A 22,611-nucleotide genomic window follows, 5' to 3' on the forward strand; every position below is an offset into this window, starting at 1 on the left:
TTCATGCAAAGTCAGCATGCTGACTCCAGTCCTTAAGGAAAAGGAGGGAATGCCAGCTGGTGGGTGTGAGTGCCCACCTCCCACCACCATCCGCACACTGTCACACGTGCGAATTACCCAGAGGCCCCTGAGAGCGCTGTGAAGGTGCCTGATGCTGGCGCCTGCATGTTAATGGGGTGCTTAGCCTCCCTGTGTGCTCTTAAGAAAGTCGTTTCTTTGCTGTTGCTGGCTGAGCTCACGAGCCTCCCGGGCCGGGGCTTGGGAAGATGGCTTTTTCCAAGGTCAATGCTCCGTGAAGACTGCCCGTCGTCGTGAGTAGCGAGCACGTTTGCGCAGCCTGTGGCTCACTTGCATTGTCCTGGGCCCGACAGCTCTGTCCTCAGCCAGTCACCGAGGAGAGGGGAGGGAGGGCACCGAAAGCTATGGGCATTTTCCTCTGGATTCTTGGCACAGCACACCTGGCTCATGGTTCATAGAGCACTGACTTCGTGTTTTTCAAAAACTGTCCTCCTCCCTCGGCAAAAGTGTGTTTTTCAAAAACTCATGGGAAGATGAGACTTCTGAAGGGCAAGTCCACCTGGCTCCTGGGCCTGGGGTCACCCACCAGGGCCTTGTACCACCGCCACCGCCACTGCCCCCCCCCCCCCCCCGGCTCCTTGCTCTCCTCTGTCTCCAGGGAGCACTCCCTAAAAACCCACGTGGCCGACCACTTCTTCAGAGCAGCTGGACCGCAGGCACACGGAGCCCCGAAACCTGGGGCCGGGCTGTTTGTAGGGCCAGCGTGCCAACCTCCGTGGCCGTGTGCGGCCTGCGTGACAGCGATGCGGCTCACAGCGATGCGATGGCCCTCAGACACCCTCCAGGCAGGGCCTCCCCGCTCTGGCAGTCACAGCCTTCTGGGTCCTATCACCTCCCCTCATCGACACCCTAGGAGGAGGGGGGCATTGCCACTCCACTTGTTAAGTAGGGAAACCCAGCACGGTGAGGCCGGCTGCCTTCTCCAGCGACAGCCTCCTAGTAAGCAGCACAGCCGGGATTGGAACCTGGGAACCTGACCCGGAGGCCCACCGCCCACCCCGAGCTCCGGGAGCCGCGCTCCTCCGCCCGGGAAGGTGCGGCGCAGACAGCTCATTCATAATGGAGGCTGGCCTGTGAAAGTTTCATGAGGAGCGTGGCTGATAAGGCGGCCTGCTCTTTGATCTCGGGTGAGTGCTGGCTTCTCGCAGAAGAGAGGCTGCCTGGCTCTGGGCTTTAGAGAGAGCCTGTGTGGCCGGCCCAGGGCAGACGGGCCTGGAGCAAAGCACAGCTTGGTGTGCAGAGACGAGGCGGCCTGGGAGGACTGCGGGTGGAGCAGACCTGCAAGGTGGGAGGTGATGCGCTGGGCCCTCCTGTCCCGCTCGGGCCCCACCGTCTTGGCCATTTCCCACCCCACCCCCGTGGATGTAGGCAGAACAGCGTGGGGCAGAGTTCACAGCCTGCCTTTTTGTCCTGGGGCTGGCTGTGTACCCTTCGTGAGACTCTGTGTCCCCATCTCTAAACAGGGACGCAGCCGCACCCCACGTGGGTGGGCGTGAGGCTTAGATGAGTGTGCGAGGCATGCAGAACAGCTTCGGGCACAGAGTGCGCGCCGGACAATCACGTGCTTTTCTCGGTCTCGTGTGGACACCAACAGGACACGCCGTTTCATTCCAGGCACTCTGTTGGGTGCGGGCCGGTGGTGCCATATCCAGTCCTCCCAACACCCTGTGATGTGGGCAACATTCTCCCCGAGTCCTGGAGGAGAAAACTGGAGGTTCTCAGAATTGAAGAGCTTCCCACGCCCACTCCACTAGGAAGTGAGCTCGGACCCGCACACTCTTCTGTGCCCTGATTATCGCTGGAGAGAAAGGGGCCTCTCGGTGCACGTGTTAGAGCCACGGTGTCCTCTCCCTGCTGGGAAGCATGGAAACAGAACAGTAATTAACCCGAAGGAAGGAATCGCTAATGGTAAAATTACAGGTGTTGGTGGGGCAGATTGCCCTTTGAGGTGGGGGTCTCTCCCACTGCATATGTCCAGGCTATCCACTCGAGGGAGAAGCCAACACCAGTGCCCAGAAAGCACTAACTTACTCGGCTGCGTCGTCGTGGCAGGATTGATCTGTGTCCCAAGCGCTGTCGCTCAGGGTCACTCCTGCCAGCCTGAGCCGGCGTGTGTTGCGGAATGTGGGAGCAGTGCCCTGTGTGGCCCTGCGGCCGCGCTCTGCAGGCCCCGTCGCTGCAGCCAGCACCGCTGCGTGGATAGCTCGGCCCCGTGCCTGAAGGAGAAATATGTTGGGCACATCCTCTCTGCCCAGGAGCTGCACTTCTGAAATGTGAATTTGACCTGCCCCGCCCAAGCAAAGTAGAAAGAGATTAGTTGTTGCCTAACTCCTGGGGCAGTTCCTGTGGCCATGCCCGCCCAACGCCTGTGGTTGCCAGCCTGTGCCAGGTGCTGGGTGGGGATGCAGGCCGAGGGAGCACGAGGATCTCCTGGGCTGGGAGGGGACGGGGAGAAACTGGGCCGGTACCGGGTGGTATGCGGGGCGGGAACAGGGAGCCCAGAGCACCAGGAAACCAGGGATGGGCAGTTCCCCAGCAGAAAGGCCGGGGGCCTGCCGCTCTCCATCCCCCCCAGCCCGGGGGCTGCACTGCCTTTGCGGGTTGTCCCTGCTGCGTGCCGGTGTGAGAGGGCCTTTTCAGAGCGCACACCAATGGCCCCAAGAGCTTGGTGAAGTCGGCAGCACCCGCTCTAGCCTATTGGGGGTTGTCCAGGGCCGGCCAGGCCGAGCTGAGGGCTCTCAGTGCGGGGAGTGCTCCCTAGGGGCCCTCCCTCCCACGGGCCTCTGCTCACTGCTTAAACCCAGCCCCCAGCCCCACACCTCACTCCTACCCAGGGCGCCCCTTCCGGCACCCTGACGTCTGCCCTGTGACACAGGAAACTGACTTTCTGGAAGGTTCCGCTCAGCTGTGCTCAGCCAAGGGCTGCTCTTACAGACAAAGGCCCCTCATTCGTGGAGGTTAGCCCCGGCCACAGGTCACTGCGGAGGGCAATCCAGGCCGGCTCCCCCAGAGCCTTACCCCGGCCAGCCTGTTCCTGCCGCCCCCACCCCGCTCCGCACCCGTCCTCACTCCACTGGGGAAAAGACTCCTGGATACTTCCTCTTGTTTTCATGCTTTTGGTTTTTATGTTTGAAAAGCTGATAACCTTCCAATCTTCCTGCTCCAGGGGGTGTGGGGGGACGTGATAAAGGGTGGGTGATTGAATTAACCCCTGTTGCCCGTGTGGCTAGATCTTAACCAAGTCCAGCTGTATGACCTCCTTTGTAGGCGCAATTTTATAACCTAATTTCCCTACGAAAACATCAGTGTTTACTTAGTGAGAAATCTGCTCTTTGTCAACTGGAAACAGTGATTCCTTTATTGCGGCTCTCCGCGGGGCCTGACAGCCGAAAGCAGGCACTCAGCTCGGCTGGCGAGTGTGCGGGCTGTGATGGGAACGGGGTGAGCCGAGGGCCGGCGGACTGATGTGCACAGATGTGTGTCGGTCACAGAGCGGGCCCGGTGGGGCTGGGGCTGCCCAGAAGGGAGCCGGGGCGGCAGACAGCTGGCGCGGCCAAGATGAGCCCCGGGTGACGAGGGAGGCACCCGCTGAACCCTCCCTCACAGGCTCTCCAGCCGCCCGCACACGTTCACAACCAGCCCTGTGACCACTCCACTCCCACCCGGAACCCCGTCCACTCCGCCAACTGCTCGCCCAAAGCCAGCTTCCACCCCGCTACGCTTTTTTTAAAATGTGGTCTTATTAAATGTCACTGACATACAAAAGAATAGCAAAAGCCTGGTGAAGACATAAGGACGCGCATCCTCGTGCCCGGCCCAGCCCCAGGCCGAGGGCTATGGCAGCACCTTGGAGCCCGTGTGCCCCTCTGCGTCCGGCCCAGCCTCTTCGGTGCCTATCTCTGGGGTTTGGAGCTGGTCACCCCCGGACGCTGTGGCGTCTGCCCGGTAGGTGAGGTCCCAGCAGCGCGCTGTTCAGTTTGCCGGTGGGCTGTACGGAAATGGGGTCGCTGCGGTGTGTTCCTGCCTCCACGCCACGCAGCTCCTCCTGCAGACCCGCCCGCTGGTGCCCGGGATCCCACTTCATCAGGCTCGCTGCTCTGTGCCGGCAGGTGCTGGGATGCATCTGCGCCTTGGCTCTTTTGAGCCTCTTGCCGTGGTGCTGCTGTCCCACCCTCCGGGCCCCCCAGCGTCTGGGAAGGCGACTGCCGAGACAGAGGTGTTGACATTTTAACCCTCCCAGATGTGCCAGGCCTCTGTCGGCTTTGCTGACCTCACCCCTCCAGCAGGGCTGGAGGGCTCAGCTCCCTCCTCCTCCTTGTTACCAGGATGATGTCATCAACATTTACATTTTTGCCAAAGTGGCATCTCCCTGTGATTCTAATTTTCCGCTTCCCTTATTACTAAGAAGCTGAGCATCCTTTATTTATTGGCCGATAATGTTTCCTTCTTATGAAATGCCTGTCCGCGATTTTGGCCATTTGTCTATGGAGTTGTCATTTTCCTATCGATTTGAATAAGCATTTTATCTTGTAAGACTATGCATTCCATGATTAGTTATATGCGTTGCAAATAACCTCTCCCAGTTTGGGCCTGGTCTCTCCTCTCGCTGGGTGCAGAGAAGTTCCCCTTGTAACGTAGCTCCTGCTATCGACGTTTGCTTTAGGATTTTCTCCACACCTTCTCTGCCCGCCCAGCTGTCTGGTCAGAGCTTCAGCCCTGGGCTCTGTTAGCTATTCTCCAACATGACCTGCCCTTTGCTCAGCTCTTCTCCTGTCTCAGAACACCAGGCCTGCACTACTCAGGCCTCCTTTCTGTTCTTCTCTAAGAGTCTGGGCCCAGCTCAGATGCCGCCTCCTTCAGGAAGCCGCCTCAGATTGCCCCAGCAAAGTGGATGAATGCTTCCCTCCACCCTTCGCTGCGTCAGCACCCTTCATTCTGTTTGCAGGCTGCAGTCGGTGTCCACACTCTCTTCATAACCCACAGGTCCCAGCACGCTGATTTTTGTCAGGGTAACCATGTGGACGCTAGGCTTGGGGGCTGTAATGCCCTGAGCTCCTGGCTGGACCTGGGGCACCCTGCTCAGCAGTAGCATCGCCACACCCTGGTGGCTTGTCCTCCCCACAGCCTCACGGACTCTCATGAGCTCTGCTGAGATCTGCACACGTGTAGCTTCAGGGTGGATCCGGGGAATGTCGGGTGACCACTCCTGGTGCAGCGTTTGTCAGTCGGGTTTGTGACCACCTGCCCAACTTCCTGAGTGTGGAGCCTGGCTGAGTGTCCCTCGGACCCCAGCCTGCCCCAGTGCCATCAGCGGCTGTGCTGAGTGAGCCCTGGCTGGCGGAGGGAGTGCCCGGTGAACCTATGCCCGAGCAGTGAATGGCTGGGCGGGGCCCAGCACCCTCCAGGGTGCCTGCCTGCTGGTTCACAGCCTCCTCCACACGGATGGGCAGCCAGTCCCGGGGCAGCGTGCAGACGGACGCAACAAGCGACCTGGGCTCCGGTTGGGGCGGGAGCAGCTCTCCGGCGCTTTCCGGAAGAATTCACTTACATCTTGCACTGGTAGACCCCTGAGTATGTTTTTAACAGGACTTGATTTCTGTAACTTTTAAAATTAACCTCTGGAAAACGTGGAAGCGGCTCGCCAACATACAGTTTCACACATCAAACAAAACCTCCAAAACCAAACCCTGGAAGAGGAGCTAGAACTCCACCCAGGGAGCTCGGGGGAGCTGTCATCTGTCTGCTGGCGGGCCTACGGCATCAGGCACTGCCCGCGCTGCGGGGACGCCCAGCTGAGAGCAGACACGGCTGCCAACCCCAGCCCTGGCACTGGGGATGAGTGAGCTCAGCGTGGCAAGGCCACCTTCAGGGACCGTTCTCCTCCCAGCGGGTCAGTGGGCCTGTGGCCACCTGCCGGTGTTTCTGAGACAGTGGTGCCCGCCCCCAGCAGGTCGGCAGCAGCAGAGGGGTCACGCCTGCCCACTCTCGCCTGCTGACCTCTCTCTCGTGGCCCTGCCATCCCGGTGGGTGGTAGCATCTCAGCCGAAAGGCGGGACCGGTGTGTGCAAGCACGCCGTCCTTGGGGCGGGAGGGTTGGCGTGTCGGGGCTGTTTGCAGGGCGCATTCAACTGTGGGGCGTCAGGGACCGTGTAATCCCAGCGGCGGGCGGGAAGGCACGTCCCAGGCCCTGTGTGCAGGGGTTGGGGGCAGGGGGGTGGCGCACAGAGCCTGGAGGCCCTTCCGCAGGAGGGCACTTTCCCTGCCTTGCCAGCCTGCCCTTGATGGAGTTAGGCTACCCGAAGAAATAGCACACGGCCCTGCTCCGGGGAGCTGAGGGTGTGGGAAGAAAGGTGACCTTGATAATGAGGGTGAGTCCCGCCTCCGAGGGCCTGCGCCACCCCAGACCCTGCACTCACTACCGCAGTGGCTCCTCCCGGCTCACCGCGAACTCTGCTTACACAGCAGATCATTACTCTCTCGCGGCCCTGTTGGTTAGGGATCTAAACTCCGCGTCCCTGGGCCAAAGCGGGACACAGGGCCACTCCTGCCTGCTTGCGGCCCTGCTAACCTGCACGGGAGGCCTTTGCACAAAGCCATCAGGAGGGGCGTCTCCCGGGTACCAGGGTCCTGCCTCCCGCTCCCACCCCTGGGGGGCAGAGCCTGCCCCAGCCCAGCGGCTCCTGCTGAGTCTGCGTGAGTCAGCACCCCTCAGCCCTGCATTGTCTGCTCTCCAAACAGGCACACGGGTGGGGCCAGGGCCCGACCCCTGAGCTTCCGTCCCCACCTCTCTGTGTGTTGAGGAGCATGTTGGTTCCTGCCCAGGGCCTTGGTTCTGGCTGTGCTATGGGTCAGACCCACCAAGCAAAGTCTTACTCTTACTCTTACTCTCAGCCCTGAGGAGGCCACGCGTCCTCTAGCAGCGCGTCCCCGTCCCCATCGTCCCAGCTCCAGGGACGGCGCCTGTCTCCCCGGGTCTCGGAATGCTCCCTCGGCCCAGCCAGGGTGGCCCTGAGAGTACACGTGGCCGGGGAGGGTCCCCATCACCTCGCCTCTCCCTCATCTCCTGGCAGAAATCTCGAGCCAGCACGTGGGGAAGGGGCCTAGGACGTGATGTGGGAAGACGGAGGCTGGGTCCACTCCTCCACCCTCTGCACTTGCGTTTACTCCCCTGTTGAACCTAAGGAAGGGGGTGGCGATGCTGGCTGAGCACCTACCGAGTGCCCAGGGCCACACTGCACACTTTCGGCGCTGAGTTCAGCCCATCTCACTGCCACCCTCGGGCGGGCCCCACTGCCCGTCCTGCAGGCATGGACACAGGCTCGCAGCTGGCCCCACCCAGGCCCACGCCAAGTGACAGAATCCAGAAAGGCCAGGCTTTACCCACGGCGGTGGGGGCTCCCCTAAGCCTGCACCACCCGGGGTCAGCATGGGAACCGGCTGAGGTGACTCGCGGCTCTGTTGGTTAGGGATCTGAAGTCCGCGTCACTGGGCCGAGGTGAACTCCTCGAGGCAGACGCCGAGGCAGAAGCTTGGCTCCCAGCGGACGTTGGTACGTCTCAGTACCGAGCCCGACTTCACAGTCAGAAAGGCCAGCGTCCATTCAGCTCTACCACTGGGTCGAGTCTTCTTACTGTCCTGAGCCTCAGTTTCCCTCTGTGGAATGGAGACAGTACACCTCCTTGCAGCTGGGAGTGCCGCATGCGCTCATTGTGCGGGAATGTTCGCAGCTTCCCCGTGTCCGCCTCCCCAGGGCAGCGTCCAGTTCGGCTAGAACAGCCGCCGGCCCGCTAGGGCTCCACTTGCATTGTCCATTCTCCCTCCTCCTTTTTCTTCTCCTGGCCAGCGCCTCGGCCTTTGGGCCTGGCCCTCAAATCTCGTCCAGGGTCTTTGCAAGACCCCCTCCCAGCAGGGAGGAAGGGAAAGAGGGAAGAGGAAAGGCCCTGTTAAGGGCACCTTTCTGGGCCCGCCCCCCCTTCTGGGGGAGGAGCCGGGCCCAGCCAGCAGGCCAGCGCCCACCCAGAGGAAGCGCATGCAGCCTGGCGAGGCGGGACCCTGCTGCAGTGCTGCCGCCGTCACCAGCGCGTGCGCACGGAGCCGGGAGGTAGTTGACTGTTTGTCTCACCCAGAGCCCCCTGCTGTGTCTCATGGCCACACAGGGAAGCCAGCGTCGCTGCCCTCAGCAGCTGTGGGCAGGACGTCCTGCAGGTGGCAGAGTGGACAGGCCGAGGAACTGTGCCTCTTAGGGTTGCTCTGGGGAGGGGGCGCGTATTGGCCAAGGTTGCCTTGAAAGGCCTTGGCGGTTGCCTACGACAGAAAATGTCAGCTTCAACTGCTTTAAACAAACAAGCAAAAATATTGGCTCAGACACTGAAAAGGCCAAGGTACTAGCTTCTGGTGAAGCTGGATCCATCCCAGGGTCCGGTTCAACACACTGGTTCCACGTCTCTCAGCACTGACATTCTTTGTGTCATCCTCAGTCTTGGCCTCTCCCCTCACAGTCCCCAGCAGCTCCACACCAACATCCTACTCGCTTAACAACCCTGTGGGCCGAGAGCACTGCCTTCTCAAAGGGCTCAGCCCAAGCTGCTGTCCCAGGCGCCTGGGGGCAAGGGATGGTCTCAGTCACATCCACACACACCCCCCACCCCCCAACAGAAGCGGGACGTGGGTCCAATACAGATCCAGCCCAAAGCACCTGTGGGCTGTGCTCCACCCCCAGGCATAACCTTCACACACACATCCTTATATTCCACCCCTTTTTGTGCACATGCTGCTTCCTCATAAACTCCTATTCATCCTTCAGAACCCAGCCCAAATTTCACCTTCCCTGAGAAGCCTTTCCTCATACTTACAGACACTTAGGAAGTTTGTCCCTCTGCTGGGGCCTTTACCAAACTTCTCACTGCATACTTGATTTGCAGGTCTGCCTCTTCCACTTGGGCTCTGAGCTCCCTGTAGTCCCCTGGGCACAGAGCAAGTGCTTGGGACAATTTTGTTGGGAATATGAACAAGTATATGAAGAAATAACTGGTAGAATCAGGCTCAGATGAGCTCAGAGCTGGACTGAGGGAAGAAGGCAATGCATAAAGTAGTGTTCACGCCGCACAGGGTGGAAAAGGTGGCCTCTGCCAGTCCTGTCGCTGTGGCCTGCGTGTGAGCGTGTGCGTGCCTGCGCACCTGCGACACAGGGAGACTGCAGCCCTTTCAACACAAGCACCCACCGCTGGCCCCTCCGCCCGCCCCCGGGGCCACCTCCTGAGTCTCCACTCAGTTGCCAGAATTCAAGGCCTGGCCAGGCCATAGCTGAGAGCAGGGTCGGGCCCGCACAGTAAGGGCTGGAAGTAGGGGAGGAAAGGAGAGTGCAGCTGGAGGGTGGCCTCACGCAGTGGCTCCGATTTCCCCAGCGGATGTCTTTCCTGGTGCGGTCCATGGCACGGTCCTCAGCTCAGCCTGCCCGGGACTCTAAGTGAGGCCGTGGATGGGACCGAGCGCCCAAGAAAAGGACGCTCCGGCCTCTGAAGGACCTGCTTTGTAGGTTGGCAGTTTTGGGGTGATTTCAGAGCTGCTGGGAGGCCCCCTGAGCCCCCAAATGCATTAGTGATGCTGGAATTCTGCCTTGGAAATGGAGGCCTTTGGCTTTAGGGGGTCTATCAAAAGGGCATCTCTCGGAACATTGGTGCCCCTGGATCCTCATCGTCATTCGCAGAGTGGGGGGAGGAGGAGGTCCAAGTCCCTCCTGAGGGCGGGATTGGACGGTGCATGGCGATGGGTGGAGAGGGGGTGAAGACAAAGAGGGGCTGACACACGGGGGGAAGCTCCCCGTTCTCAGGTGCTGCCCTCCCCGATGCTCCCCGAGCCCCGCTCACAGAGAACCGTCACCAGGAGCGCCCGTTTCTCGGCACAGGCTCGGCCCAGACCCACCTGGATTGGTTGTGGCTCCGCCGCCTGCTATCTGAGGGGCCTGAGGCCATGGCCCAGCCTTTCTGGCTGTGTGCCCAGGTGTAAAATGACGTGACGCTCCTACTTTGTGAATTTTTTAGAAGGAAACGCACGCATGTGGCCTGTGGTGACAGCAGCCACGCAGCCTCCCTGGAGGAGATTCCAGGTCAGGGCACAGCTACGTGGTGCTGTGCTGAGGGGCCATCTCGGGAGGCCTCCTGGAGGAGGTGTCTGGAGGGCACGCGTGGCCGGGCTGGCAGATGGGCCTGCTGTCTTGGGTACTGAGCAGCCTGGGCAGTAGATGCGCCACACCCCCAGTTGACTTGTGGCAGAGCAGGGAAGGGAGTCGCGGCTTGTTAACCCCCAGCAAGTGCCCAGCACTGGTGAGAGGCCAGAGAGGGGCGGTGTCCTGGCCGCGGCCACCCGCTCAGTGGGAAGGGTCAGGCCTGGCGAGGAAGCCAGTGCTCGGGGAGAGGCGGTGGTGTCCTGGCCCGGGTTCCCTCGAGCTCCCTCCCATCCTCCGCAGTCCAGTCCCGCTGGGCACCGCAGGGGAGCATGCCCTCGGCCTCCGCAGGGGCACTGCGCCCTGGTCCGCCCCGCCCCGCCCCAGCGCCAGCAGCCTCCCGGCACTGGGAAGGGCAAGGGTCGTCCCGTGCGCCTTCCGTCCACCCTGTGAGCTGGCCTGTTTCACCTCGTCCCCTGTCTCGCCTGTCTCAGGTACAGCAGTGGCCCCTCCAAGCTTCCTGCCCTGTCACAGGGACAGGGAGGCCTCGTGTGTTCCCTGGGGAGGCGGGGTGGCCCCAGGGACGAGGGCAGCACCTCCTGGGAATGAGGCCCACGGGGGTGGGATCCTGGCTTGCGTCTCTCTGGCCGCACCACTTGGAGGGGTGACTTACCTCTCTGCACCCTGAGAGCTCCTGGTTGGTGTCCCCCGATGGCCAGGCAGCGCTGCTTCCTCGTGTGCTGCTGTTCAAGGTCATCGCCACTGAGACCTCCCCGCTGAGCCTGGGCCTGGGACCGGAGGAGGGGCCCCGAAGCCAGAGCTCCCTGCTTCCTTGGTGCGGCCTGTGCTGGGAAGGGGGTAGAATTCACTCTCCCAGAGGGTGGCACTGAGCATGGAGACAGACGTCCCAGTGGCTCTCTACTGGGAAGTAGGCCCCCCCTGCCACCTTTGAGCCCACCTTCTGCAGCCGGACTGGGCTGCCCCCTCCCCCCCAGGGAGGCCCCACTGTGGCGCACGCTGCGTAGACACCACCCAACCCAGCCTCCTACTTGGGAGTCGCCCACCTGGCCGTGGAAGGGGGTCAGCTCACAGACACCCAGGCTGCCCTGGGCCTGAACATGGCCCTTTAACTCCCCGTGAAACCACGGCTTGTCTCGTGGGCCTCAGCTGTGGTCAGTGGGCTCCACAGGGCAACCCAGTGCCAGAGGCCTGGGCAGGCCCCCTAGGACCACAGGCTGTGGTGACACAGCCCCGACCAGCGTCCTCTGGGCTCCGGAACCTGCCCTGCCCGAGTGTCTGGGGAAGGAGCAAAGGGTCTGAGAATGGGGAGCACCTCCACTCTTCCCCAGGCCAGCTGGGCCCCTGCCTTTTGCCCTCAGCCTTCCAGAACGTTTGCCCTCCCACCCCAGGTCTGTCCCAAGAGTCACCTATAGGCATCCTCCCTGCCCCGCAGGTGACGGTCTCCTGAGTCTTATCTTCACACCTGTCTGTGGTGGGAATGTTAGGTTCCGTTTCCCCCTAGACACACAGCAGCCCCACCCAACGCCATCTCCTGAGCCCCTCACACTTAGCGCAGCTCCTTGTGGTGGACTGGCCTCGGAGGCGGCCTGTGAAAGGAGCAGCTCGAGGTTTATCCCCAAGGCTTCCTTCCACCACGCTCAGAACTCGGCACGCACTCGTGCAGCCCTCACTGGTTTCAAGAATGCCTCTGCAGGATGCCTGCCCCCTGCCAGGTGCAGCATCAGAGGTACCCGGGACAGGTCCTGCTCCTAGGCAAGACTGGAAGGTGGGCCCACCCACCAGGACCGGAGCGGTACACCCGGTGGGGGGGCGGGGGCGGGCAGCAGGGAGAAGGAAGCAGTGCCGGTGCCCAGGAAGGTGTTTCAGGGATGGCGGATCCCTGACCTGGGCTTACAGGGAGGACAAAGAATTAGCCCAGCGAGGTATAGGGCGCAGGAAGGCATCTGAGGCCAAGACGCGCGGCAGCGTGGAATTGGCCTGGGAGTTCCTTGGATCCGCACGTCATTGCAATCGCCTCGGCGAAAGCTAGAAAATAAGGTTGCAGAATGCTTACATCCAGGCAGGGGAGCAGCCTCGGGTAGCTTGTTAGCCCAGCTGTTCAGCCATCTGCAGGTCAGCTGTTTGCTCCCAGTTGGCATTGTGCTGTAAGCGCAGTTGCGTGCACTATTGAACATGCTCTGTGATCGGCTCTGCTCCAGCCAGCAGACCTTCTTCCCTCTGAAGTAACCAGTTCTAACGGTGCCAGCTTTGTGCATCCAACATCAACCCCATGTGAAGACTGCGGGGCCCCTGGGCATCTCTGGGCTTTTCCCTCAAAGTGCGGTGCTGACGCTGTAACAGCAGGCTGACAGCTGCGTCACCATTTTGGGGACTTTCATCCTCCTGGCAATCCTATGAAATAGATACTGTTTTATCCCCATTTTACAGATGAGGAAACTGAGGCTTGGGGAGGTTAAAGTAATTGCTCAGTTTGAGCTGTTAAAGGCTGAGATTCTAATTCAGGTTTGTGTGATTCTAACACATTCTTTTCTTTGCGCTCTGCCAAGTCATAGAGAGACCCTATTTTCTGAAAACATTTGAAAACTGAATTTTGGTGAATTTCATTCCCAAGTGACTTGGTTGTGAGTTTTCTTTAATGGGCACGTTTGGGAGGAGGTGACCTCTCCACACCCCCGCGGCTCACAGGCTGACAGCTGCCTACGGGCCCTGGCGAGCAGGTCTTGTGTGAAGTCCCGTCCTCACGTTGAGCAGAGCTGGCACCTCCTCGAGGGCCGGCCTCGGGACGTAGAAATGGGTGGTGGCCGTGCCAGCCCGGACCAGAGGGACCAAGGCAGGCCACGGTCGGCAGGACACCTGAGAAGGGAGGCTTCGTAGCATTGGAAGGAATTCCATCTGAGGGAAGCTGGGATGATATGCCAGATTTAATCACAGCTCCATTCCAAAGCTCTTCTTGGATCTCGACCTTTTCCTTCGCAGCGGATCCCGGCCGAGCGCTTCACCCAGGGACTGCCCAGCTGAGGCCAAACTTCTCCTTTGGGTCATCTCCAGTTCCTCCTTTTCTCATGTCTGTTAGGAACATGAGCGCTTTGCCTCTTCCTCCAGCATTAGAATCTCCATGTTCTGTTTTCACACCTTTGCAGAATGCACACATTCATTCCTTCAACAGATTGGCCTGTTACCGCTGTGTATGCAGCCGGAGCGCACTGGGAAGCCATGGCGACACCTTGCCCAGGTGTGCGACCTGCTGAGCCTGTGGCCCAGCACACCCAGCCATGTGTGCGAGCATTCCCCCACACGGGGTGGCGGGCAGCCTCGCCGCACGCAGGCGCTCCCCTGCACTCACGGGCGGGGCTGGGGGAGAGTTCAGACTCCTGAAGGGTGACCGCGACGCTGGCACACCGAATGGCAAGTGCAGGTGCCCCTGGGCCCGCTGCGTGCCGGGCTCCCTGCACGTCCTCCTCAGCAGGCCACGCCTCCTCAGAAAGCCCCTCTTTCTCTCCGCAGGCCGCCTGCCCTGAGTGGCAGCCCCGTCATCTCCGACATCTCATTGATCCGGCTTTCCCCCCACCCCGCCGGTCCCGGGGAGTCCCCATTCAACGCTCCCCACCCGTACGTGAGCCCCCACATGGAGCATTACCTCCGCACCGTGCACAGCAGCCCCACGCTCCCCACCATCTCTGCAGCCAGGGGCCTCAGCCCCGCTGACGGTGAGTAACAGCCCTGTGGTGTCAGGTGGGGCCTGGACTTACCGGGTCACTTCCGAAATCTGTAAATGCCTAATCACTCATGCACTGGAGACTAATGTAATGCTGCATGTCACCTGTAGTTGGAAAAAAAAGTTAAAAAAAAATAAGGAACCAGGTGAATCTTCTCAAACCTACCCACTGAAACCTTCCCCTGGCCCGAAGTCACTGCCAGGGGAAGTGCCAGGAGAGGCCATGGCTGCGTGCACTGTGCCCACGGGCAGAGGCCCGGGCCCACGGCCCACGCATCCCTTGTCCCCGCTGCACCTCCCCAGCTCCCGGGTGTGGCCAGGAGGGAAGCGGAGCTCCAGGCCCAAGTGTCCCGGTGAGAACTCAGCCTCCACGGGTCCAGGAGGGCCCTGCGGCACCGCTCCCCCCTGTTCACTGAAGAGAAACCGGACCAGACAAAGGGTTGCAGCCACGGGCCCAGAACACCGCCGCTCAGGGTCAGAACCCAGCCCTGCGCTCTGCGTGGTCCCGGCTGGCCTTGGCCGAGCTGAGGTGTCTGAAGGGGTGTGTGCTGCGTCCGCCTCCCCTCGTGGACAGCGGGCGGTGCCCCGCCTCTCCCGATGCCCGTGCCAGGCGGCTGGAGCACGAGGGTGCAGGCCCTGAAGTTCGAATGTGGTGTCGTCGGCTGCGTGGTCCCCCCGGGGGAGAAGTCCCGGTCTCATCCTGAACCCGAGAGCACGGCCGGGCTTGGGAAAGGGCCTTTGTAGATGGGTCCCTTGGAAATTTTGAGATGAGGAGATCATCCGGGCTGTCCACTCAGGCCTTAAATCCAAGGACAAGTGTCCTTATAAGACACAGATGAGAAGACAACACAAAGATGGGAGTGATGTTACACAAACCAAGGAAGCCAGCACCCCCAGAAGCTGGAAGCAGCAGGGGCGATTCTGCCCTACAGCCTCGAGGGCGGGTGCTGCCGCCCTGGTGTGGGCTGCTGGCCTCCAGGCCTCGAGGGAGGAACACTTGTGCTCGCAGCAGTTACACCACGGCTGCGCTCACCTGTCACAGCTCCTGGGAGCGAGTGCACACTCACTTGGGGGTGGGGGCTAGGGGAGCGGGGGGTGTCTAGAGGAGGGCCAGGAGCCAAGCACGCTCCGGAGACCTATGGGCCAGGGACAGCCGTGTGGCCCATGAAGAGCCACGTGGCGAGACGGGCTGCCCTCGAAGGAGACGTGAGTTGACCGAGCTCTGGCTTCACGCCTGATTTTGATGTAAACTTTGAGGTGGCTCCTACCACACCCGCTTACCCGCTCCCACCCCATGAGAGCCGATGGTCAGCAGAGGGGCTGTGGCTGCTTTGCATGACCCTGCCCCCTCCGGCGGACCAGACCCCCTGAGGCCGCCCTGGCCCTGGCCCCGCCCCCAGGAGACTGAGGAGCCTGTCAGGCTCCCCAGGCAGCATCAGCCCAGCACCTGCTGGCACGAGGCAGCATCTGCCAGACCACGTGTGCCCGAGGGTGAATGGGCACTTGGGGGAGACTTCAGGGAGGAGGGGGTAGGCGAGGAGGGGGGCGAGGGCGTTTTCTTCATGGACGGACGACAGGCAGAGGCCTTACAGCGCCGGGGCTGGAGGCCAGGCTCTCTCTAGAGGACGCAGAGGAGATGGGGGAGGAGGAGGAGGAGGAGGAGGAGGAGGAGGAGGAGGAGATGGGGGAGGAGGGACGAGAGGAGGAAGAGCAGGTGGAGGAGTGGGGAGAAGGTGGGAGAAGAAGGAGGAGGGGGGAAGGAGATGGGGGAAGGGAGGAGGAGAAGGAGGGAGAGGAAGAGGAAGAAGGGATGGGGGTGCAGGGGGAGGAGGAAGCCTCTTCTGCTGCCGGCTTCTCTCTCCAGCCACAGGAGGTCTCCCGTGGTATTTGCAGGACGGATGGCAGGGCGTGGGCGCAGTGGTTGGGAACTTGAGCTCTAGATCCAGCCGCCTGCCGTGTGACCTTGGGCAGGACCCCTGGCCCTCTAAGTGCTAAGGGAGGTAAAGGCGACCCTGCCTACGGTGTGACCGCCTCCCTCTCGCCGCGCCTGCACAGACCCGAGCGCTCCGCACAGCCTTGTGCTGCTGTCATTAGTAAGCCTGGCGTGGTGGCATTATCGCGCCAGCTCTGCAGACCTGGTACAAGCCAGGGTTCGCCCTGGGTATGTGAGGTTTCCAAGCCCCCCGTCCTTTCCCTGGCACCACAGCCCTGAGGGCCAGGCCCTCTCCATCCCACCCCACCCTCCGGCCCTGAGAACTGACGTGTGCCCGCCCTGTGTCTGCTAAGGCCCGGGCAGGGCTGAGTAAGGGCGGAGGCGGACAGCCGCCCGACAGGGAGCTGGTGGCCTGCGGCAGGCGAGGGGCTCTATCTAGCCAGGCCTGGCCAGCTCTGGGCTGCGCTCTCACCTGGAATGTGCAGTGGCACTGCCAGGCAGCCCACCATCTGCTGCCCTGGCACCTTTGTCTGTATCTTCCCTCTGAAGCCTCGCTGCAGCCTGGGCCCTGTGGACCTGCGCTGTGCGCTTCTGCAGGGCTCGGAGGGGAAGGGGAGGGTGGGGTATGGCTGTGGTGAAGTGGAGGAATGCAGAGCTGAGGCCGCGCTGGCCTCCCCTCCCCATCGGAGAAACATGCCCACCCACTTGGCCTGCTCAGTGCGGACAGGGGCCGGGGGAGGGCACACAGGCGCTCAGAGGACAAGGGCTGGACTGCAGGACACGGAGGGGAACTCCTCAGGCCAGGTGGTAGTTCTCCTTTTTCCTTTTTTGCCAGATTCTGATGGCTTTTTTCTTTCTCCCTCCCCTCTGCCCACAGTGGTCCATGAGCACCTTAAGGAGAGGGGGCTGTTTGGCCTCCCCCCGGCAGGCACCAACCCCTCAGACTATTACCACCAGGTGGCCCTCATGGCGGGCCACCCCACGTCATACGGGGACCTGCTCCTGCAGACGGGGGGCGCCACTGGCACCCCCCATCTCCACGACTACCTCAATCCAGTGGACGGTGAGTGCTGGGCCCGGTGGTGGCAGGGAGCGGGATGGGATGGGCTGACGGTGCCCCCAGGGGCTGAGGCAGGTGCTTGCTGCTCCTTTGGGGGTAAGGAGCCCTGAGGACGGGTCTGGATTTACCCCAACCCCGGCCAGGACTGTGTCCACAGGGGCCAAGCCTGAGCCACACGCACAAATGCTCAGTGAGTGTCTCAGGGGTCGCAGACGCTGCAGGGGACAAAACACACACCTCTGCCGTCAGGGACGGGGCCGGGCGGGAGGGGGGGGGGCAAAGCCGGGAGGGGGCGACCGCGTGCAGTGCAGGTGTAACTTTAAACCCACGGGGAAGGTGATATTTGAACAAAGAATTGAAAAAGGGAGCCGTGCGGAAATGTGCGGAAGAGTGACCCAGCGGGTGAACGGCAGGTGCAGGGCCGGAGGCAGCGGGCCTGCTGAGCTCACGAGGCGGCCCAGGGCCCGTGCGCCTGGCACCCGTGAGCCGGGCAGCGGTGGGTGCCGCGTTCTAGGGCTGCCTCTGCGGGCTGCTCGGGGCTTGGTAAGACGTTGGCTTTCGTGGGGAGTGGGAGGGGCCCTCGGAGAGGGTTGGACAGAGGAGTAACGAGGTCCCACGTATTTTTAAAAGGAACCCCACTCTGACTGCTGCTCTGAGGATAGCTGTAGGAGGCACGTGGAAAGCTGTCGGTTAGGACAGGGGAAAGGCGGTCATGTATCGGATAGATTTCAGGGGAGCCGGAAGTTTGTTGCCCAGTCGGATGTGGAGTTAGGGAGGGAGACTTGGCCCTGGGACTTGGCCCGCGCAGTTCCATCCGTGAGCTGGGGCAAAGCCGCCCCGCACTCCTAAGGCCTGGCTGCGGCGCACCCCCTCCAGGAAGCCTGCAGACGCGCTCCTGCCCCCGCTGGCTTCCTCTCTCTGCCGCTCAGTGCGCACTCGCAGGAGCCACCAGGGCGGTTCCTGAGCCCCTGAGCCTTCTTGTCCCCAAAGGGTGTGCGGGCAGAGCACTGCAGCCCCCTCACTTATTGTCCACGTCGCCCTCCATGCTCCCTGAGGGACGTGACAGGAAGTTGCTCCCTGGGTCTGCCCCCCCCGACCCCCGCGCCCCCTCCCCACGCCTCCCGCAGGGTGGTGTTTATCCAGCACTAGGCACACGGTGTGGAGTGTGAAGCCCCGCCTGCTGGCCCCATGCACGCTCGCCACATGCTCCCTTCTCTCCTCCCGCCATCCCTGCGGGTGCTCCCATGGGAGCCGGAGGAGGACAGCAGGGGGTAAGGTTGTGCACACGTGACCTGTCGAAGCGAGAAACCAGACAACCACATACAGTGCATAAAACTGGACAGCGTGTTCCAACAGCCGTGTCCTACTGTCAGGTGACCCCCAACCGGTCCCACCTCGCAGGGCCTCCGTGTGGATGGGCTGGGCCAGCTGGACAGTGGGCGGGCACAGAGAACTGCGGCCGCAGGGTCAGGTGGAGCAGGTGTCCCACAGGCCAGGCCAGGCGCGAGCACCTGCTGTGAGGGGACTTGCCTCTGTCCTGGGCCCTCGCGCACGTTCTCCCGCGTGCCGCCCCCCAGCCACCTGCTAAGGCTGGAAGCACTACCCCTACTTAAAATGACCCACGGGTTCCCAGCACCAAGTGACCTGCCCAGGTGGCGAGTCAGGGTTCCAAGCCCCGATCTGTCTGTTGGCTTTTCCTGGGCCCGCCACCTCCAGGCAGCCGGCATCTGACCAGCCGGCGAGCCATGGCCTCAGGGAGGGCCCCTGGACCAGCTGTGATCCAGCTCAGCCCAGAGCCGCTGGGCCCACACCAGGGGGCCTGTCAGGGTGGCGTGAGCAGTGAGCTGAGGGCACACCTAGACCAGCGCCTGCCTGTGGTGGGACCGGGAAGGTCTGGACGGTGACACCCGGCCCCGTGTGCTATGTGACCTGAATGAGATCTTGTGTGTGAACCTGTCTCCGTGCCTGGCATTTAGCATGTGCTCAGCTAACGCTAGTGTAAATGTCTTCCACCAGTATCCTTTTCCGTCTTTCACGTGGGGAAAGATGAGGCTGGAGGGGAAGGCCGCTGGAACCACGTCACAGTTTGAATTGCACCCGAGGGTGATGAGGAGCCCAGGGTGTGACTGCCGAATGACCAAGGGGATAAGTGAGTAACGAGAGGCGGGCATGAGCCGGAGCCGAGAGGCAGTCTGGAAGGAGGGCACACACCCTCCCGCCACCCACTGCATCTAGACTCCCCCGGACAACTCCCCGCTCCTGCCTGCAGGGCCCTCCTGCAGGCCGGCCTGGTTCAATCCTGCCCCGTGTCCTAGCACCCAGGCCAGTCGGCACATCTGTGTCTCTCTGTGTCTCCATCGAGCCTAAAATAACCTCATTTATACAGGCATACATCCTCCGCAGGGGAACGCATGGCGGGGCGGAGGGGAGGCGGGAGGTGGACGCCCCTCCCAGGGAGGCCAGGCTGGGGCAGGAAAGGGCACCTCCCTGCCAGCCCAGCCCCTCGCTGGGAGCTCTGGCCTCCTGGGGTCGACGAAGGCTCGCTGCCTCTGGTTCTTAAAGGATCTGACTTGTAGCCCGGAGAGCACAGGAGGCGGGGGCGTTGGAAGGCAGTAGATAGCCCGTCAGGGGCCCACGGCTATCCTCTGCCGCGGGTTCTCTGGAGCGCGGATTCTCTGGCTGTCATCAGCTCCCTAAAGCGGAATTTCCTCAGTTGTCTGTTGAAGATGGGTGATTTACCAGCGGCTCAGCCGCCGCCGCGCGCTCCCTCCACTCCCACCGCATTGGGAAGATGGAAATGTTTCCGATTGAAATGTTGTCTGTTTACAGCCCATATTTCCTCCAGGCTGTATATTTTATTGTCATATTGACACTAATTTGACTCGGATGTCACCTCCGTTCTGACGCCCGTTCTTTATGCTGCTTGTGGGTCCGGGGGGGTTTTCAGAAACCAATTACATTGATCACACCGCAGAGAGGCGGGAGGAGCTGCTGGAGGGACAGCCAGCGGCCCGCGGCAGGCGGTTCTGGCCAGCTGCCGACGCGGAGAGGCCTGGCCGAGGTCCTGGGGCAGGCTGCTGTGCTCAGGCAGTGCGGCAGGCGGGCCACCTGCTCAGCCTGCCCAGCAGCCCCGAGAGACAAGCCTTACGCAGCCACTTCACAGGCGAGGAAGCCGAGCTGGAGCCCTGCATCGCAGAACCAGGACACGGGCTGGTCAGCCTCGCCCCAGCCCTGGGCTCCGAAGCCCAGGCTCCCTCTTCACCCCATCAGGGCGGTGAGGGGCTGCGGGCAGCTCAGTGGGCAGGGCCAGGTCCTCGGCTGGATGTCCTTAGAGCCTCTCCTCAGTGAGTCCAGAAAAGGTCTGGGTGAGAGCGGGCCGGGCAGGAGGCCTCCCCCACACCGAGGACTCGAGGCCCAGGAGCTTGCCACAGGGGTGCGTCCCGCTGTCCCCAGGGAGGGTGTGTCCCAGCCCGGTGCTGACGACAGTAGCATCTGGAGCAAAAATGGCTCCAGGGTCCTTCAGAGCCAGGTTCCCTGCATCCCTCTGGCCGCCCTCAGCCCAGGTTCCTGGGTCCAGAGGCGGTCCACCCAGAGCCATGGATACGCTGGTCAGCAGCCCACAGCCACCCGGAGGGAGGTGCTGTTGGCCTGTCTTACCGGCGGGGGCAGCTCACAGAGTTGCAGTGACTCACCCAAAGCCACCCAGTTCAGAGCTACCGGCCAGATGGGAACCTGGGTCGGCCTGGGCGCAGGGCTTGTTCGCACATCTCCTGCCCTCCCCGGCCTCCCTGGGGAACGCAGCCACCCCGAGCACGGGACTACCTGGGCGAACCCAGCACAGGGCACCTCACGAATCCTGCTGGCGGGGAGCCGCCACTCCCTTCTCGCACCTGGAAGGTGCGTCCAGGAGCAAGGCCGGGGTCCTCCGTGCTTGCAGAGCCGCGGCCTCCAGCGGTGCCTGGCATACTGTCACCACTGCGCAAGGGTCTGCTGGTGCGGAGCAAACACACGGGTGAGCAGAAGAAAGAACTCGTGGTGAGGCAGGGTCTGGACGTGAGCGGCGGCAGGCGTGGGCAGCGGCGGGCCGGCCTGGGTGAGGGCAGGCCGTGGCTGGTCGCCCGGAGGCCGCGGACATCAGGACGGGCACATCCCCAGAGGAGCGGAGGCGGCGGCTCCGCCTGTCCTGGTCGTAAATCACAGGAGAAGCCCCGGGAAGTGAGCGCAGGCTTTCCTTTCTGTTTAGTAATTTATCAAGGGACGAGGCGCATTAATAAACACATTTCCCTGGAGGGGTGGGATAACGGAGATGAATATTACTGTCAGGTTTGGCCTGTTTCCTCTTGTTAAGGGCACAAGAGAGGGTGGGAATCCAAATATTGGCAAAACCTTTTTGTGAAATTGTATCACCAAGATGCGTGTATTTCTGCTTTACATGACGTGCCGTCTCCCCACACACGTCTCCCGGTTGGCCGGCAGCTCCTAACGCTTTTGTTCCTACCCTGAGCTCCCTTTAAAGTGCGGGCTGGCGCGGTGTGGCTCGGTGAATAAGAACGAAGGGGCTGGAGGTCGCCCGAATGGGCGGGTGAGCGAGCGCGTGGTGACGCTATGCTGCGGCGGCCCCGCCGTCTTTTCGAGACGAGCTGTCCTTTGCCCCAGGCCTCACTCTGGCCCCCCGCCCCCTGCCCACCTGTCCTCCTGGCCCCTGAAGGAGTGGAATCGACTCACAGTCCCCCTGCGGACGCGCTGCTGGGTTCTAGGCACCGCCCTTCCTCCTCTCCATGTGTTCTCACGACACCCTGCCAGCCAAGCACACCGCCCCATGTGCAGACGGGCAAAGAGAGGCTCGTGGCGGCTAAGTAGCATGCGCCAAGGCAGCCAGAAGCATCAGGTTCGTGTGGCCGGCTGGCACAGGCGGTGGGCCCCACATGGTGTGTGTGTTCACCCCACCCCGCCAGGAGCACCCTCCCATGATCCTCACCTCCCACCCGAGCAGAAGCTGTGAGGCGGTGGTTTGGGTGGCCATCCACCTGCCTTCCCGTCTGTTTCTCTGCCAAAGGCTTCCAGGGACGAACGTCTCGTCATTTGCACAGGAGGCTGATAATAGCCCCTTCCTTACAGGGTGCCTATGAAGAGTGAACCACCCAACACTTAAAGTGTGTGCAGGGTGTGCTCCTGTCCCGTCTTAGGCATCCCCTGGGGGTCCTGGAGTGTCTCTCCTGGGAGAGACATGCATAACTGCAGGGAGGGAGGAGGACCTGCCCCTGTGGGGGCTCCCTGCCCCCAGGGCTCTCCGCCCTGGCTCTAGACAGCTCCTCCTGCAGCCCCACCCCAGGCGGGGCCCTGGGTCTCCTCTGGACAACACAGCGACCTAGAAATGGTCGGACATCACTGGACAGGTCACACACCATGGTTTCCACCCTGTCCAGACTCCCCAGAGCCCAGTGTCCTCCTTGTGAAGGGGTCCGCAGTCGGACGTCCAGGGCTGTGGTGAGGGGATGAGGGAGGCGTGAGAAGTGCCCGGCACTCAGCAGTCGCATGTCAGTCCTCTGGCCGCTGTGCCCTGCTTGGATCCCTGTGTGGGACGGCCTCTCCCTGGGCCCTGCTGGCCCCTGCCCACCCATCCTCCATCAGTGGCCCCCGGT

General features: G+C 62.1%; 1 protein-coding gene across 1 annotated transcript in view; it reads left to right on the plus strand.

The window, feature by feature from the left end:
- GLI2 (GLI family zinc finger 2) overlaps window positions 1–22,611 on the plus strand; it is a 131,855-nt gene that overhangs the window by 79,601 nt on the left and 29,643 nt on the right. Inside the window, exons 3-4 of the mRNA XM_079783288.1 lie at window positions 13,766–13,968; window positions 16,787–16,972. Coding sequence (XP_079639414.1) covers window positions 13,766–13,968; window positions 16,787–16,972 — 389 coding nt within the window. The remainder of the gene's footprint in view (window positions 1–13,765; window positions 13,969–16,786; window positions 16,973–22,611) is intronic.

This window comes from Cnephaeus nilssonii, assembly GCF_951640355.1.
Source record: "Cnephaeus nilssonii genome assembly, chromosome: 10".
Classification (NCBI taxonomy): domain Eukaryota; kingdom Metazoa; phylum Chordata; class Mammalia; order Chiroptera; family Vespertilionidae; genus Cnephaeus; species Cnephaeus nilssonii.